Below are 14,591 nucleotides of genomic sequence, written 5' to 3' on the forward strand. Positions count from 1 at the left end.
GTAAAACAGAAAAAAATCATTTAATACAGTGGTTTTTTTTTTGTCATTCCCAACCTTTATTGTCAGCTGGGCAAGCTCCCGTAAGCGGACATCTAACCCGTGCACCTCTAGTCGACGCGTACGAGAACCATTCTTGTAAGCGGCCAGCTCCAGTAAGTTACGGACTCCTGTTTCGCGTCCCGAGGCTGAGTGCTAATGAGGGCTTCCACTGTACAAGAATATTGAACTGACCCTTGGATTTTCCTTTTTCGTGACATTCTCAGAATGCATGGGTGAAAAACCCCAAGTTCCCTAGCGAATGGACGTCACGAAACTGAGACACCTTAGTCGCTCTTTTAAGCGCCTCATGACTACCTCCAGGCAGCTATTAACTGTTTTGACTAAATTTCTTTAGCCCGAAAGTCGCAGCCCCTCCAAGCGCATAGAGTTTTCAACGGTGTTAGTTTTAAGGTTTATCGACTGCAGTCAATATGATTTTATCCTCAAAATGCTTGTTCTGTTTTGCTCTGCGAAATCATTTGACCCAATTAAGTTGTACATTCAGAAGCATTCGGTATATAAACTTAGTAAGCGCGCGAAATGTCGATATTTTAGAAGTACACTTTTTGAGCTAGTCAGGTATCGTGAGTAACGTGCCAAGACAAGCGGACCGCAAGTGTAATGAGTAAGGTATAATTTATTTCAGCTAATATTCAAATTCCACTTCGAAGTACGACGGATCAAACACTTGAACACGAACATAACCATCCTCTCCACCGCTGCTGTAACTGCGGATCAAACAAAACATAATGGAACAGCGTATTAACGGGATTTTATCTCTCGCTCAAAAAGATCTTAGCATGCACGCCTGTTACCACTAACTTAGGTAATGAGTTTGGTTCATTTGCTGATGAAATTGTTGTAGGGGAGTGGTGGAGGGGGAGGGCAAAAATATCATTGTCAATCCCTACACCGACTGTTTTGCTCTAAGGTTCAACTAAAAGAGTCCACCTCCTCTTCTGTAAGGAGGAAGCGTGGACGAGTGGTTAGTGCGTCTTGAAATCCGGTGGTCCCGGGTTCAAGTCTTGCCCTGACCACTAGCTGGAGTTGTTTCTCGGTAGCCCTGGGTTCAACTCCTCGGCCGTGCTTGTACATGGCCAGCTGGCCTGCCTGCCCAGTTGGGATTCTTATATGTTGTATTATCCTTGACAAGACACTCAAAGGGAGAGGAGAATTAAATATATTATTATTGCTACTTTTACTAAACTGTAACTGGAAATAACGTGATGGAATATGTTAAGCCTGGTGAATAAATGAGAATGATGTATTAATCAGTAAATGACACAGGCGTACTCAGAAAAAAAAATCCGAGTGCTCCTATCAGGCGTCGAACCTAAAACCTTCCAATCACTAGTTCGGATGCTCTACCACTGAGCTACAGGAGACTCGTGGGAGCTAAGGCCATTAAACTAGGTTCATGGGACAAACATCCTGCATACTGCAGCATCACATTATTTCCATTGCGCATGTGCCACACACTGACATTCCAATCCTAGCAGTATGCGGGATGTTTGTCCCATGAACCTAGTTTAATGGCCTTAGCTCCCGCAAGTTTCCTGTAGCTCAGTGGTAGAGCATCCGAACTAGTAATTGGAAGGTCTTAGGTTGGACCCTGATAGGAGCAATCAGATTTTTTTCTAAGTATGCCTGTGTCATTTACTTATTAAATACATCATAAATTGTGACTGTTGGCAATCGAGGCTAATTTTCTCCACCTGTACTACTTCAGACACTTCACACGTTCCGAATTTTTTTTTAAAACTTCAAACTACCAAACAGTCGATATTTGACTAAGTCATCAAACAGTGTGAGGTTTCTTACCTTTTTCCATCAGGGTGAAAAGCTGTGCTGTTAATTGGTCCAAAATGACCCTTAACTCTTCCGATTTCTTCCTCAAACACTGTGTGGAAGAATCTAGCATCGAATTTCCCGATTCTTGTTGACGTGGTTGTTACATCCATGGCTTCTTGTCCGCCTCCCAGCACAACCTACACAAAAACAAAGAAAGATTTAATATTCCTCCCTGGCGCTAAGCAAGTTTTCATGTACGTTGCAAAAAAGTTTCCCTTGTATTAATTACATTTTACAACTGTAGACGCCACGTTTTAACTCCTATCAAATTCTTCCGACCTTACAAAAATTCTAAAGTCATCATCCTCTTACCTTGAAACAAACAAACATTTTGCCCAACTCATCAGATACACACACAAAAAAAGCAAATTTAACCTTCTATTTCACAGTTGAACAATTTCATTTGAACTTACATATGTGGTTTGTGAATACTTTGTTGTTTTTAAAGGTTAAGTGAAGAGCCTAACTTTATCATCTGGCGGCAAATTGATATAGTAGCTAGGCACCGTGCACATAAATTATTGTGTTGTCTTTTCAAAACACGTGTTTCGTCTACATGTACATACTGTACTGTCAGAAAAACCTACCAAAACTTCTGTAGAGCCAAAGGCCCTGTTTAGACCGGGGAATGGGCACTAGTATGAACAAATTCTCAGCACCATGCTCCTGCACGTGCACTACCTCTATGGGCAGCGGTCCTTGGCGCAGGTAATGGTCTGAACAGGATTTTGTCAGCTCCCGTACTTTTTCCCCATGCCTCCCTACGATGCATTAAGGACGGTGCCTAGTTTTGTTACTGCACATACGTTCTGCGCATTTCGAGATACTTGGGTTTCCTACGAGTTGTGCCTTATAATTCAGGGATATTTTTGGACGGTTTAAAACTATGCAGAGAAAGCAGAACTTATCAAGTGCTCTTGGCATTCAAAAAGAAAATTTGGGATAACCATGCAATTTTCAAAGATAATAAAGCTTCAATTTGGAAAAAATAAACGCCATAGATTGCTTTGTATTTTACTGCTTTTTAGAAAAATTGTTGCTAAATTATTTCTGAAAAATGTCTTTACTAAGATCTACTTTTTCCGCATGGTCATTGTGCAAAAATACATCTGTATGAGAAGGCATTGCCCTAAAACAAAATGGCAAGCACTAAATAGACCCTTCTGCAAAATGGCGGCCGAAAATTCAAATAAGTTAAAATTAAAAACGTATACCAGCACTACAGAAGACCACTTTTACTTTAGTATTCCTGCAAAGTTTTATCAGTATCAGCTGATAAAATGTAAGTTGAAAAATGAACAATTTACAGAGGTTTGTATGACTGGGAGTATGACATATACCCCCAGTCATACAAACGTCTGTAAATTTGTCAAATTTCATCTTACATTTCCCAAGCTGATATAACACCTAATATGCTGAAGCTTTGCAAGTTTACTAAAATAAAAGTGCTCTTTCCAGTGCTGGTATCAGTTTTTCATTCAGTTCAATTTTATCTCATTCAAATCTGTTGCCCCCATTTTGGAGAAGGGTCTATTGACGAACGAGGAAATGATTGCTCCTTGGGAACCAAGGACTCTGAACGACGTCTTTTTCAGTACCCAGACACAGGACCATGACAACAGGACCTAGTCTGAACCAGTCCTAAGAGTACTGAACACCTACATGCTCTCTGATGGGCGAGAGTGACGCCGAATTCACAGGCCTTTCTGTCTTGTAAGTGTTCATATGTCGCAGTGAATCTGTATCAAAAAGCTGTGGAAGTAAGAACAGTAATTCTAAAAAAAGATGTTGTGGTTTATATGACATTTTCACTATGGTGTCACTTGACTCCAACTACCAGAATCCTTCTCGTTTTTGTTTTCTCTTGCTTATTAGAGCTATTGTTGTTTGCTTAACTGGGATTACTAAAGGAAAACAAAATGAATTCTGGTGGTTGTAGTCAAACGAAGCTAAAATATAAATGGCTTATAGTCCATTTTACAGTTGTGTGCTTCGTAACCTAGCATTTGAATGGAATTGGCTTTGTTTTGACACAAACCTCAGTGCTTTTCATACGCAAATAAAAGCTAGTTAGCATTAGAACAACATGATTTCCATATGAAAGCAGCAAGTTTCTATCAAAAGAGTCTACTCCAGCCTCGCTTTCACCCAGGCCAGGCCAGGGAAAGAACCAATCCCACATGAAAACACACACAACACCATATTTACCCCCAGAAAGAGCTTCAGCACTAATTAAACTTTTAGACTGTTTGAAAAAGGTACTTGTATCATATTTTATGATGAATTTATAGCATTCACAAAAATAAAGCCACTCTATCACTTCTATGCTTTAAGTACATAATCAATGCCTTACTATATCCAACAGTAGTTTTTGAAAATAGTTTTTATATCTTTTCGATTCTGTTTTTATTACATTGTACATTGTATCATTTTTAGATTAATTCATTGTCTTTGAAAAGCCTCTTGGGGAAAGTCAATAAAGTATGTTATGTTATGTTATGTTATGTTATGTTATGTTATGTTATGTTATGTTATGTTATGTTATGTTATGTTATGTTATGTTATGTTATGTTATGTTATGTTATGCTAGATTTGTACGGCTGTGAATAATGGCAGAACATGTTTCATTAGCCTGCAAGCAAGCTCACAAGAAACATTTGTGGGGCGCGAGCAGCAAGCAAAGTGAACTGCAAGAGGATTGGGATGGGGGTAGTCCAATCCTCTCGTGGCTCACTTCGCTGGCTACTCATGCCCTCACCTGACACCCCAATTGGAGAGCTTGCTTGTTTGCTATGCTTTGGTATACTACATTGTATTAGTCCAGCACTGCAGATGTGATGAACACTTACCTTAGCTGTGTGGTCTTTTGAAGCTGTTACAAACATTGTCTGGTCCTTGTACATCTGTATATCATTGATGTGTTTGGTATGCTCGTGGACAGTTAACAGTTTATTTCCAGTCTGCACGTGAAAATAATAAATTAGTCAAGTCACAAGATTTTTAGATAAGCGGGTTAGTTTCAAAAGAAAGTGTGTTGCTACATCAGTGGGAAGTGGGAACAAATGTTTGTTTAGGGTTAGGGTTATGTGATTTGGCCACCATAAAGAGATTTAAGAGCTGATGTTTCAAGCAGTAGCCCTTTGTCAGAGCTAATCAGACTGGATTTTTAGTCTTCTGAGCAAGTGTACATGTAGAGAATCTGAGCTGAGGACACTCTAGTGATAGCAATCATCAAAAATAAAACAGAACTCATTTTTGCACAAAGGAATATAGGGTACTGTAAACAGCATGGGAAGAAAAATTTGTAGCAAGAATGCAATTGAATTGCTGAACCAGAACAAGAATGGTCAGATTTGTAATAATAACAATAATTCACTTTATTAATTATAAGTGCCAGCGTAGTGCAGAGCACTGACTGGGGACACTCTCCAGATTGAATTGGCATTTGGAAAGGTTGGTGTTTGGGGAGAGGGGAAACTAGAGTACCCAGAGAAAAACCTCTCAGAGCAAGGACAAGAACCAACAACAAACTCAACCCACATTTACGCTGAATCCGGGAATCAACCCAAGCCACATTGGTGGGAGGCGAGTGCTCTCACCACTGCACCATCCCTGTCCCAAAAAAATGCACCCTTAGTAATCACATCCATAGCACAGTTTTCAATTGAGTGTCGAAAATAATTTCGCGTTGGCTTTGGTTTTGCATTACTACGCTCTGTGATTGGTTAGCAAAACTCGCGCTACTTTCTCAACCAATGGGAATCCAAACCAGAACCAATCGTGTTTTGGCAGCACACATTTTCCCGCGCTTGGCACTGGTTTCATGTATTTGCTTCGAATTCTGATTGGCTCGTTGTGCTGTTTACATCTGTTGGGATTGGCCACAGTAATTACTTTGGTTTTGGTTTTACGACTCTCAATTGGAAACCGCTCTAAGTACATGTAAGTAAATTAATATAAGTCACCTTAGTATCCCACTGACAAAGGTCTCCATTTTCATGTCCTGTTATGATGTACTGATCCAGTGGGCCCCAGAGGGCAGCTGTCACTTTAGGTCCTTCTACTGGTATGCTCAAAATAGGATCCTTTGAACCTTTGAAAAAATCAGACCAGTTAGGCGGTGACCAAACATAAAGTACGCGCAAGAAAATATTTTAAGGTGCGAATTAGAATTCTTTTTTATTGTTTATCTATTTTGCCACACAAAAGAAGGTACAACATGGGATGTAGTTTCATACAATTCTGTCTACTAACAAAGAAAAAGTGGCAAGGAGACATGGAAGAAACTCAAAAGCTTATATGTGATCAGGCCTCCTCAAACAAAGTGTGATAAAAGTACATGTATCACTACAATAATTATTAATTACATGGCAAGAAAAAATAAACTTAAAGATACACTAGGAGGTTTCATATTTCAAGTAATAGTGACAGTTCTAGCTTATTAGAACTAATTGTGTTAGAACTACAGTTGAACCCGTGTTAAGCGATCTCCCTCAGGGAATGGCTAAGTGACCTCTTAAGACAGGTTGCCCCTTTATATACAGTTTATGCACAAAAGCACTCACAAAATTACTTACTCAGTTAAGAAACTGCAATGATAAAATGGTATGACAAAGGAGAACATAGTATAAAATGGACCAATAAAACGTTAATGCCAAGATCCTACAGTCAGTATTGCAGCTTGTTAGAAATTCAATTATCTGGCACGCTATTTGTTACTCTATTTTAGTGGTTTTCTTTAACAAAGTGGCCATTTCAAACAGGTCAAGACAATAGAAACAGCTTGTTGGAACTTAGCAAAGGGTGACTGTGACCACTTAATAGAGATAAAATTACAGTGTAATTAAAGGAAGTAACTTTTGGGACTTTGACAGCTGACCACTTGATACAGTAGCACTTAATACAGGTTTGACTGTAACAGTAATAGTTGTAACTTGCCTTTGGACAAGCTGCTTTTAAGTTATATTTGAGCAACCTTTATGACTTGGGTGATAGGAATTTGAACAATCCAAACTTCAAAACTTTGAATGGCTAGGGGGCTGCACAAGAAGGGGCAGGGATTGAAGTTTAGATCTGATTCATTGATTGGTACACAAGCTTTAAATTAAAGGGTAAAATTTATCTGTGTGGAGCACAGGTATTGGCTCAAAAGTCTCATATTAAGGCAGGCTACACACCTTCTCTGATATCATATATCATGAGTACGCAATCGTGACCCATCTGTCTGTCTGTTGTCATCATAATCTTTTTACCACAAAATGAAAAGCCGCATGCCCTGACAGCAGTTTTTGTCTCATATTTGGATAATGTTGTGGCTGTTTCACAATCCCAGAATCTCAAACTGTTATCTGCTGATCCTGAAATAAAATGTTTTGTTTCCCCTGGGAGCAGCAAGAGATGACGTTAAGGAATTATGTAATTAACTGTTTTTTGGTTTTGCCACTACTGAATGTCAACAGTCTACAATATTTGAGTATTCCTCATAGAAAACTGGGCTACAACTTACATGTACCTGGGTATATATGGCCAAGACCAAGGAGTCTAAAGTTACATCCACATTAGCAGCAGATGTGTTTTGAACCAAACAGATTGAAATGAAACGCATTTCCCCTAAAGATCTTGACATTTTTTGCAATGTGTGCCTCTTTCAAAATGTTTTACCTCTGGTTCTATAATTTATGCGATTTTAAAAACTGACTAGCCTGACGGTCATTTCTGAAAGTGCTTATTAATCAACCATGATGGTCTTTCCTGAACTACGAACTCTAAAATTAGGATAATATACAATTGTCAGATTTACAGTGCAGCACTGCACAGTATTTCACAAGGATACAATCTACATCAATACACCAAACAGCACCACCGTGGCCATTATAAGTTCCAAGCCTCTCGCCATTTAACGAGTACCACACATTTGGCTTTGTGTCTTTTGCCGAGGAAAACAGCAAGTCACCATCTCTGTTGTATTTGATCTGAGTGATGGAACGCTCATGTCCGTGGAGCAGAAGGGGTTTCTGCATAAGAAATCATAAAGAAGATAGGAGTGGCTGTGCATTTAAATCATGATTGCACATTATTGCCCATCATTCTAGTAAAAAACGTATCAAAGAAAATGAAGGTAAATGCCAATCCCTATTGTTAGGCACACAATGTCTATTATTATTTAACACATTGTAACACTCTCCAAATATGGTCATGGTGCCCTGAATATTCGTCGTCCATAGTCAACAGATCAATATCCTGTCATATACGTAATTTTGCATGTCAGGGCTACAAATGGCAAAATAAAGATCATCTCCAGCTTTACTGCGACAAAATTGTGCTTTGCTATCAATGTGTTGAATAAAAAAACAATTACCTTGCTCAATCCCAGCCTACAGCCTCGTTGGCTAAGTATTAGGCAATATTCTACACTATTTTGCAGGATAACTGTTAAATACACTGTATATTATAGGATTTGTTCTTCTTGTTCTTCTCGTTTGTTTGTTTGTTTTGGTTTTCTCTGCATGCACACAAACATATTTATATACTTTTTTTCACGTCTGTGTTTTCTTTTATGTGGTTTTAAACTAACTGCACTAACTTAGGAAGAAAAAAGTGATTAAGTTATAAAATATTCCATCCTTCAAATCTTGTCTATAGAGTGACAAAGAGTTTAACATACTATACAGATAAATTTAACATGGTCAATAACTTGTTCGTTCAGACTTTAAATAAATTTTTATCACCAAACATACTAATGTATCGTCGTAATGTACTAAAGTATCGTCGTACTTTATCGGTGATTCCTGAATGTATTTGAGGATAAAAAAAGACTGCATCGCGTCATACATGTACATGTACGTATATATATGATCACTCAGTTCTTTAGATGGTAAACTTATAAACCGTTAACACAAACAAGAATCTTTCTAATAATTAGCTTATCCTATAGGCAATACGAAACTAGATTCAGTAAAACCCAAACTAAGTTAACGTGGAGAGAATTTTAGAAAGGAAGATTATATGCATACATGATTCGGTAAAATTATTGTCAATGGCGAGGTTATGTTCATTTGCTACGTTCAACCCCCTAAGACGTCTTCTAATTTAAGAAAACTAGTTCATTAAAATCTATAAGAGATGAGACGAGGATTACTCACCATCTTCTGGCAATCAAATTCCTAAAACAACGAAAAAATACTTGTAAAACGTCTCCTCTTTACTATTTCAGAGAAGGTTCCGAAGCACGTTGATTACTTACAAGAGCCTTCGATGTCGGACCAATTGCTGTCAGCGGTTACTTCACCCCAGTCCATCCCCGCGAAAATGAAGGCCTGGTTGATTCTATGAGGCAGAGGGAGTATCTTGGTTTCACTGCACACACACACACGAAAAAAAATTGCCAGCTTAGTAGTTTTCACCCGTCTAAAGCGCTTTTCAAGCGCAAACGCCAGAGGTGAGAGGTAGAAAGGAGAGAGAAAACTCGCGCGCTGTGAGCACCTCTTATAATCTCGTACCCCGATCTCAGTCGTCGGTTCATGTGAGATCTGGTAAAGTTCGATACAACGCCATTTCTGGTTGGTTACCAGAATTAAGAATGCCTCATTCTAATCTGCTCTGTGATTGGCTCTTTCCTTCTGTGTTTGGTTTTCGCTCAGTTCGGGGAAGAAACAAAAACACGGAAAAGTTTTCGCTCCGATTAAGATTGTCATGCGACGTTTTAATACATACATGCCCTTTGTGTGGGGAGAGAACAGTGAGAAATTGTTTTTTCGGAAGACAACAGCGACTTTAGCCGAAAAGAGTTTGCAGTAACGTTCAAACGGCCTTGCCAAATTACACAAGTTTCCAACACGATGGATATAAGCTTGCTTACTTTTGGGGATAAAATGGAGGTAGGTCATATATTTTTTTGGGGGGTATTTCTTGACAAAAAATGATTATTTATTTAGTGAACGCAAATTAATTTCCCCAAAATACTTTACCTTGAGTTCCTGAACACGCGCGCCGCATTTGCTAGCATATTTTCAGTTTTTGTCTTCTGCTAATATATAAAAGACTATTTTCCTTCTATAAATTGAACTGGACTTTGAGTAAGAGACTTCATAATATAATATTAGTCCTTTCAGACCAGTGTGCTTATTCCTTCAAGATCATACAACATCTCTCATAGGACTTTGGAGAAATTGATAGAGTGTCCACACAATATTATTATTCATCTGCTGGTGAGATCAATATCCCTCCCACCCCTCAGCTAAGAGAAATGAAAAATGTCCGACTTATGACCTCCAAAATAATAGTAATGAAACCCGTACTACAACAGAGAACACCTTGTCTGAACCGATTGGGGCTCTTTATGTAAGTGTAGTTAGTTTAATTTTATCCCCTCTCTCCCACCTACTGAGTTAAAAAAAATTTGGATCCAAAATATAAAACTAGCCTTCCTCTAAAATAAAAATGGGGACATTGGTTTACATGTCTGCACCACCTAATGTTTTGCAGGTCTATGCTTGTGATAGGCTTTAGAAAAGAAGTAGTTTTAAAAGGAGGACATGCCTCTTTGGATTTGACATCACTTATAGTTTTTAGAATCTTTTGCCATTGTTCTTTTCTTCAAGATAGGGGAATTTCTCCATTATTTTATCATTAGTATGGAGTCCTTGAAGTACTAAACACACTTCATTTACTACTTCCATTGTTAATCCTTAGCACATTCTCTGATACAAATAGTTATCACTGGCCTCAGTTTCTCCTTTATTTCTTGTTAACTCTGCCTTAATTTCTTCCACCTGATTTCTAGGGAGAAGCAAGTTCCTAAAGTTCCTATCAGTGATGTGAATATCTTCAAGGGCTAAAACAGCTGGACACAGCTCAACACATAATTAAGAGCAATGACAGTCATTTCGGACAACAGATATCACAACAGCTGCATTTCTCACACAAAAGCCAAAACCAAAGTGGTTATAAGCAAAAATTTTCCCCTGCACAGATTTCTGGGGTATTTACACTAATCTGTCATGATGGGTTGCATTTCTTCAATATTTGCACCAATATGATTGTTGTTAAAGTAAAGTTTTGATGTAGCAGGCTTCCCATCTCTTCCACTTTCTTGGAAAAAACTTTCCATGGTTTGCGGAAGACCAAAATGAATAAATTATTATCCTTCCAACACAATGAGAATCAAACCCCATTCCCAAAGATTGTGGCAAATAATATTCATTGTCAGTCTGTATAGAATGAGACTGAGCCAAAAGTGCATTTTGAGGAATTTGGGGAGTAAGGTAGAACTGGTGATCCCCAAGCTTTCCACCCAAAATGGCTCCCCCAAATCCACACAGTACTAATGATGAGTAAATAATATGCTGACAGGCTTAATTTTTGACATTGGTGGTGATAAGTTCATCTGCTATGGGCGAAAATATGTAATCAAACTGGTCAACATTGCTTTGTGTTAAGATTGGAGGGCCTTTGTAGTACTCCATAGATCTTTCATATTCAAACTTTGTATGATTGTAGTTTGGTTGTTTTTCTGTTGCTGTTGTTGTCATGACAACAATCTTCGCTGTAGGGAATACTGAGGAAAGTGTTCCTCGTTTGCTGTACTCTGAAGTTGTGCCCCCTGAACAAAGATGCAATTAATTAAGAAAAAACTGTAGTCATTCACTGGGATGTTGTTATTCTTTCCATTAGAGTAAGAAAATATAATTACCAGAAAATGGATAATGAGAAGGCTGAATAAAAAGGGATTCTCAAGTAACTAAGCCCTTTTTGACGCATGGGGTGGTGGAAGGACGAAGCATAAAAGAAGCTGCGATAATCACCAACAATATGGCTCTGTATTTATTAGCTTTTAACCTTTAAGCCTCAGTGTCAACATACAGTTTCTCCTTACTGGTCTCTACATGTCCATTTTTCATAGTAGCATTATAGTAAGGTTGTTGAAATATCAAGAAATTTCACCACTGGTGATCTCAAGACCTCTCCTTGATTGTGTATTGATAAATATTAGGAGAAATTTTGATACTGATCACTACTGGGGCTTAAAGGTTCAAGGTTCACTGTTCTGATATTTTTTGTGTACTTGTGTGAAAAGTCCTTGAACATAATTTTGTGTTGCTGGTCTTAATATTAAGAAAAGTTAGGACCTGACATGGGTGCAAGTATCAATACAAGAAAATTTTTTTTGCTCAAGGAATTGGCATCAACAAGGAATTTTCATCCAAGACAGACACTATTTTCAAAGTTTCTTTTCCCCACCACTTCTCTGCAGTGGGTTTGTGTCTGACAGTTTGATTAAATGTTGTTTCCTGGCTATGGAAGGCCATGGTTAAGGAATACTTAGGAATTCATGGTTACTGAAGATCAGCTTACTGTGAAAGCTGTTGTTTTGCTGCAGAAATGGGTGACAGTTCATTAGAACACACAGACATGCACAGGAAAACAAATAGTGGAAATATTTTTTTTATTTGTTTTCTATTTATCTGCCATTTGCTACTTTTATGAGCCCAAAAGACCTTCACACCTTCCTATTATTATTGTTATTATTTTTTTTTTGCTGAAAATAATATCAAGGATCCCATCAGAGGTGAGTGTCCAAGCACCAAGATAGCTGCTTTGGACATAAAGAACCTTGTATTATTCTTAGTGTATCATCCTCTATGCATGTACAAATAATGCAATGCTCAGTACAACAATGATTATTTAAGCAGCTCATTGTGCCTTGCAAATCAAATGCAGATAATGACCTTTGCTCTTCATATCAAGAGTCAAATATTATTGGACTTGTGTATTATGTGGTTCTAATTTTCGAGTCTGTGGACTCCTATGTGTAAAATTATAACCTTTATTAACTTGTCATCAAAGAAGCAGTCGAGGGGGCATGTCCCCTAAACTTAACATAAATTTCAGGTGAAAACTTTTCAAGTGTTATGTGATAAAGGTGAATCAAGAACCACTGAAATGGAAAGCTCATCACTACCAAATAAAACTCTAATGGGAAACTCATAGGGACTTGCTCTGTTTGCTCACATGTTGCAAGTAACCAAACATTCTTCAGATCCCAAAATCCAGATGTGGTACCTCCATTTCCCAAAAGAAATTCAAACTTCCATTTTTGAGAAAAAAAAAACCTTTAAAACAGCAAGGGTGTACTCGGTATTTTAATGTTGGACATAATTGGGCGCCTACCATTTACACGGACAGGTCTTTCTGGTTTGCTGGACGGTATATAACCAAGACAGTAGCATGGTGTTAGGGCTAGGATGGTTCATGGTTCATTTATTTCACACTATTTACACAACATTAACATAGAAAGAAAAGTATTACAACAAATGATTACAAGATAAGAATAAATACAGGACAAATTATAAAATGTGTGTGGTGGTCAAAGTAGCAAAGGCTTTCTAGCTGACCACCACCTACTTTTAAGTAAACAAAGAAATGACACTGAGCTTTATTGAGATATTAGAAAATGTAGGAAATGTTTGTAGAGCCTAGGATGTACAAGAGAGAATTACATTTGTGTAAATTAAAGTATGTTCGAGATATACTGAACCGAGCAAGAAATCTAAACAGGACAAGCTTAATAAAAGAAGAACAAAACAATAAATAAATAGAAACAAAAAAAAGCAAAAAAACAACATACAAACAAACAAACAACAACAACAACAAACAAAAAGAAAGGAAAAGGACAACACATCATCAGCAGCAGCGACAACAAAGATCAAAATATAAGCAGACAATTATTATTATTATTATTATTATTATTATTATTATTATTATTATTTTTAACTCTATTATTATTATTAGATAGTTACATACTATTATATTTGATCATTAAACAGAACATATATTATTTGATTGACAAGAGATCAGGTGGGCCTTATAAAGTTTCTTAAACCTGTTAAAAGTTTTTGTTTTTTTCAATGCCATGGGGACAGTTTCCCATATGACAGAAGCAGAGTACTTAAAAGTAAATTTGCCTATGTTAGTTCTAACTTGTGGTCGGTGGAAATTAAGCTTGGCAGAATTTCTGGTGTTATAGGAGTGGACAGTTGTTGTAGGTAGGAGGAGGCCCTGTTTAGCTGGTTCATATAAAATTATATTATTACAGTGACCTTGAGTTGTGTCCTTTGGCCTGTAAAAGAAACCTGCCGCATTTACACAATCCATTTGGTTTGGAAATTTAAACCATTAACTTATGAAAGAAGGAGAATTTGTGTGACCAAATCAGCTGAAAGAATACAAAGAGAAGAAATAATTTTTACGTATCACTGGTAGACCACAATTTCTGAAACTTTGCAAATGAAAATATGACATGAACCATTTGACTTTCCAATGCGAAATTTAACACCAAGATGCCAATCAGTAACTCTATTGTGCCTCATCTACAACAACGACCACAAAATTTTTCTGATAAAGCTTCGACAACAAAAACTCTCTGCACTGTCTGTTGCTACCTTTACCTTGGGGTGCACAAAAATTATGTGACATTTCCCTGCCTGTAAATTACAGTATCTTCAATACAGTTACCATCTAAGGCGAAAACTGGTACAGCTTACTCCGGTTGACTTAAGTCTTTTTAATTAATTGATCGTCGATAAGCACGTTGATCTTGAGTGGAAAAAGCACAATTACGATGGATTTGTTCTTGGAACAGTTTTCATTACAAAGATGGTCTAGATGGTCACAAAGGGTAGGAACTAATCTTAGTAAAAAAG

At 37.6% G+C, this 14,591-nt stretch overlaps 1 protein-coding gene and 1 long non-coding RNA gene across 2 annotated transcripts; one reads left to right on the forward strand and one right to left on the reverse strand.

Annotated features, from left to right (window-relative positions):
• Window positions 1-658: 658 nt before the first annotated feature.
• Window positions 659-9,139, reverse strand: LOC146461393 (eukaryotic translation initiation factor 3 subunit I-like). Its single transcript, XM_085086868.1, has 8 exons — window positions 9,033-9,139; window positions 7,724-7,904; window positions 7,068-7,271; window positions 5,856-5,983; window positions 4,740-4,850; window positions 3,553-3,642; window positions 1,861-2,027; window positions 659-767 (listed from the first exon to the last, which is right to left on the reverse strand). Exons 1-8 carry the CDS (start codon window positions 9,033-9,035, stop codon window positions 686-688), a joined length of 966 nt encoding a protein of 321 aa, XP_084942994.1. The 5' UTR covers window positions 9,036-9,139; the 3' UTR covers window positions 659-685.
• Window positions 9,140-9,418: 279 nt separating this feature from the next.
• LOC146461394 (uncharacterized) lies at window positions 9,419-10,960 on the forward strand. The gene is made up of 2 exons (XR_014857406.1): window positions 9,419-9,767; window positions 10,673-10,960. It is a non-coding gene; the product is annotated as an uncharacterized LOC146461394 (long non-coding RNA).
• Window positions 10,961-14,591: the final 3,631 nt, after the last annotated feature.

This window comes from Pavona decussata, unplaced genomic scaffold (assembly GCF_977016875.1).
Source record: "Pavona decussata unplaced genomic scaffold, jaPavDecu1.1 SCAFFOLD_198, whole genome shotgun sequence".
Taxonomy (NCBI): Eukaryota; Metazoa; Cnidaria; class Anthozoa; order Scleractinia; family Agariciidae; genus Pavona; species Pavona decussata.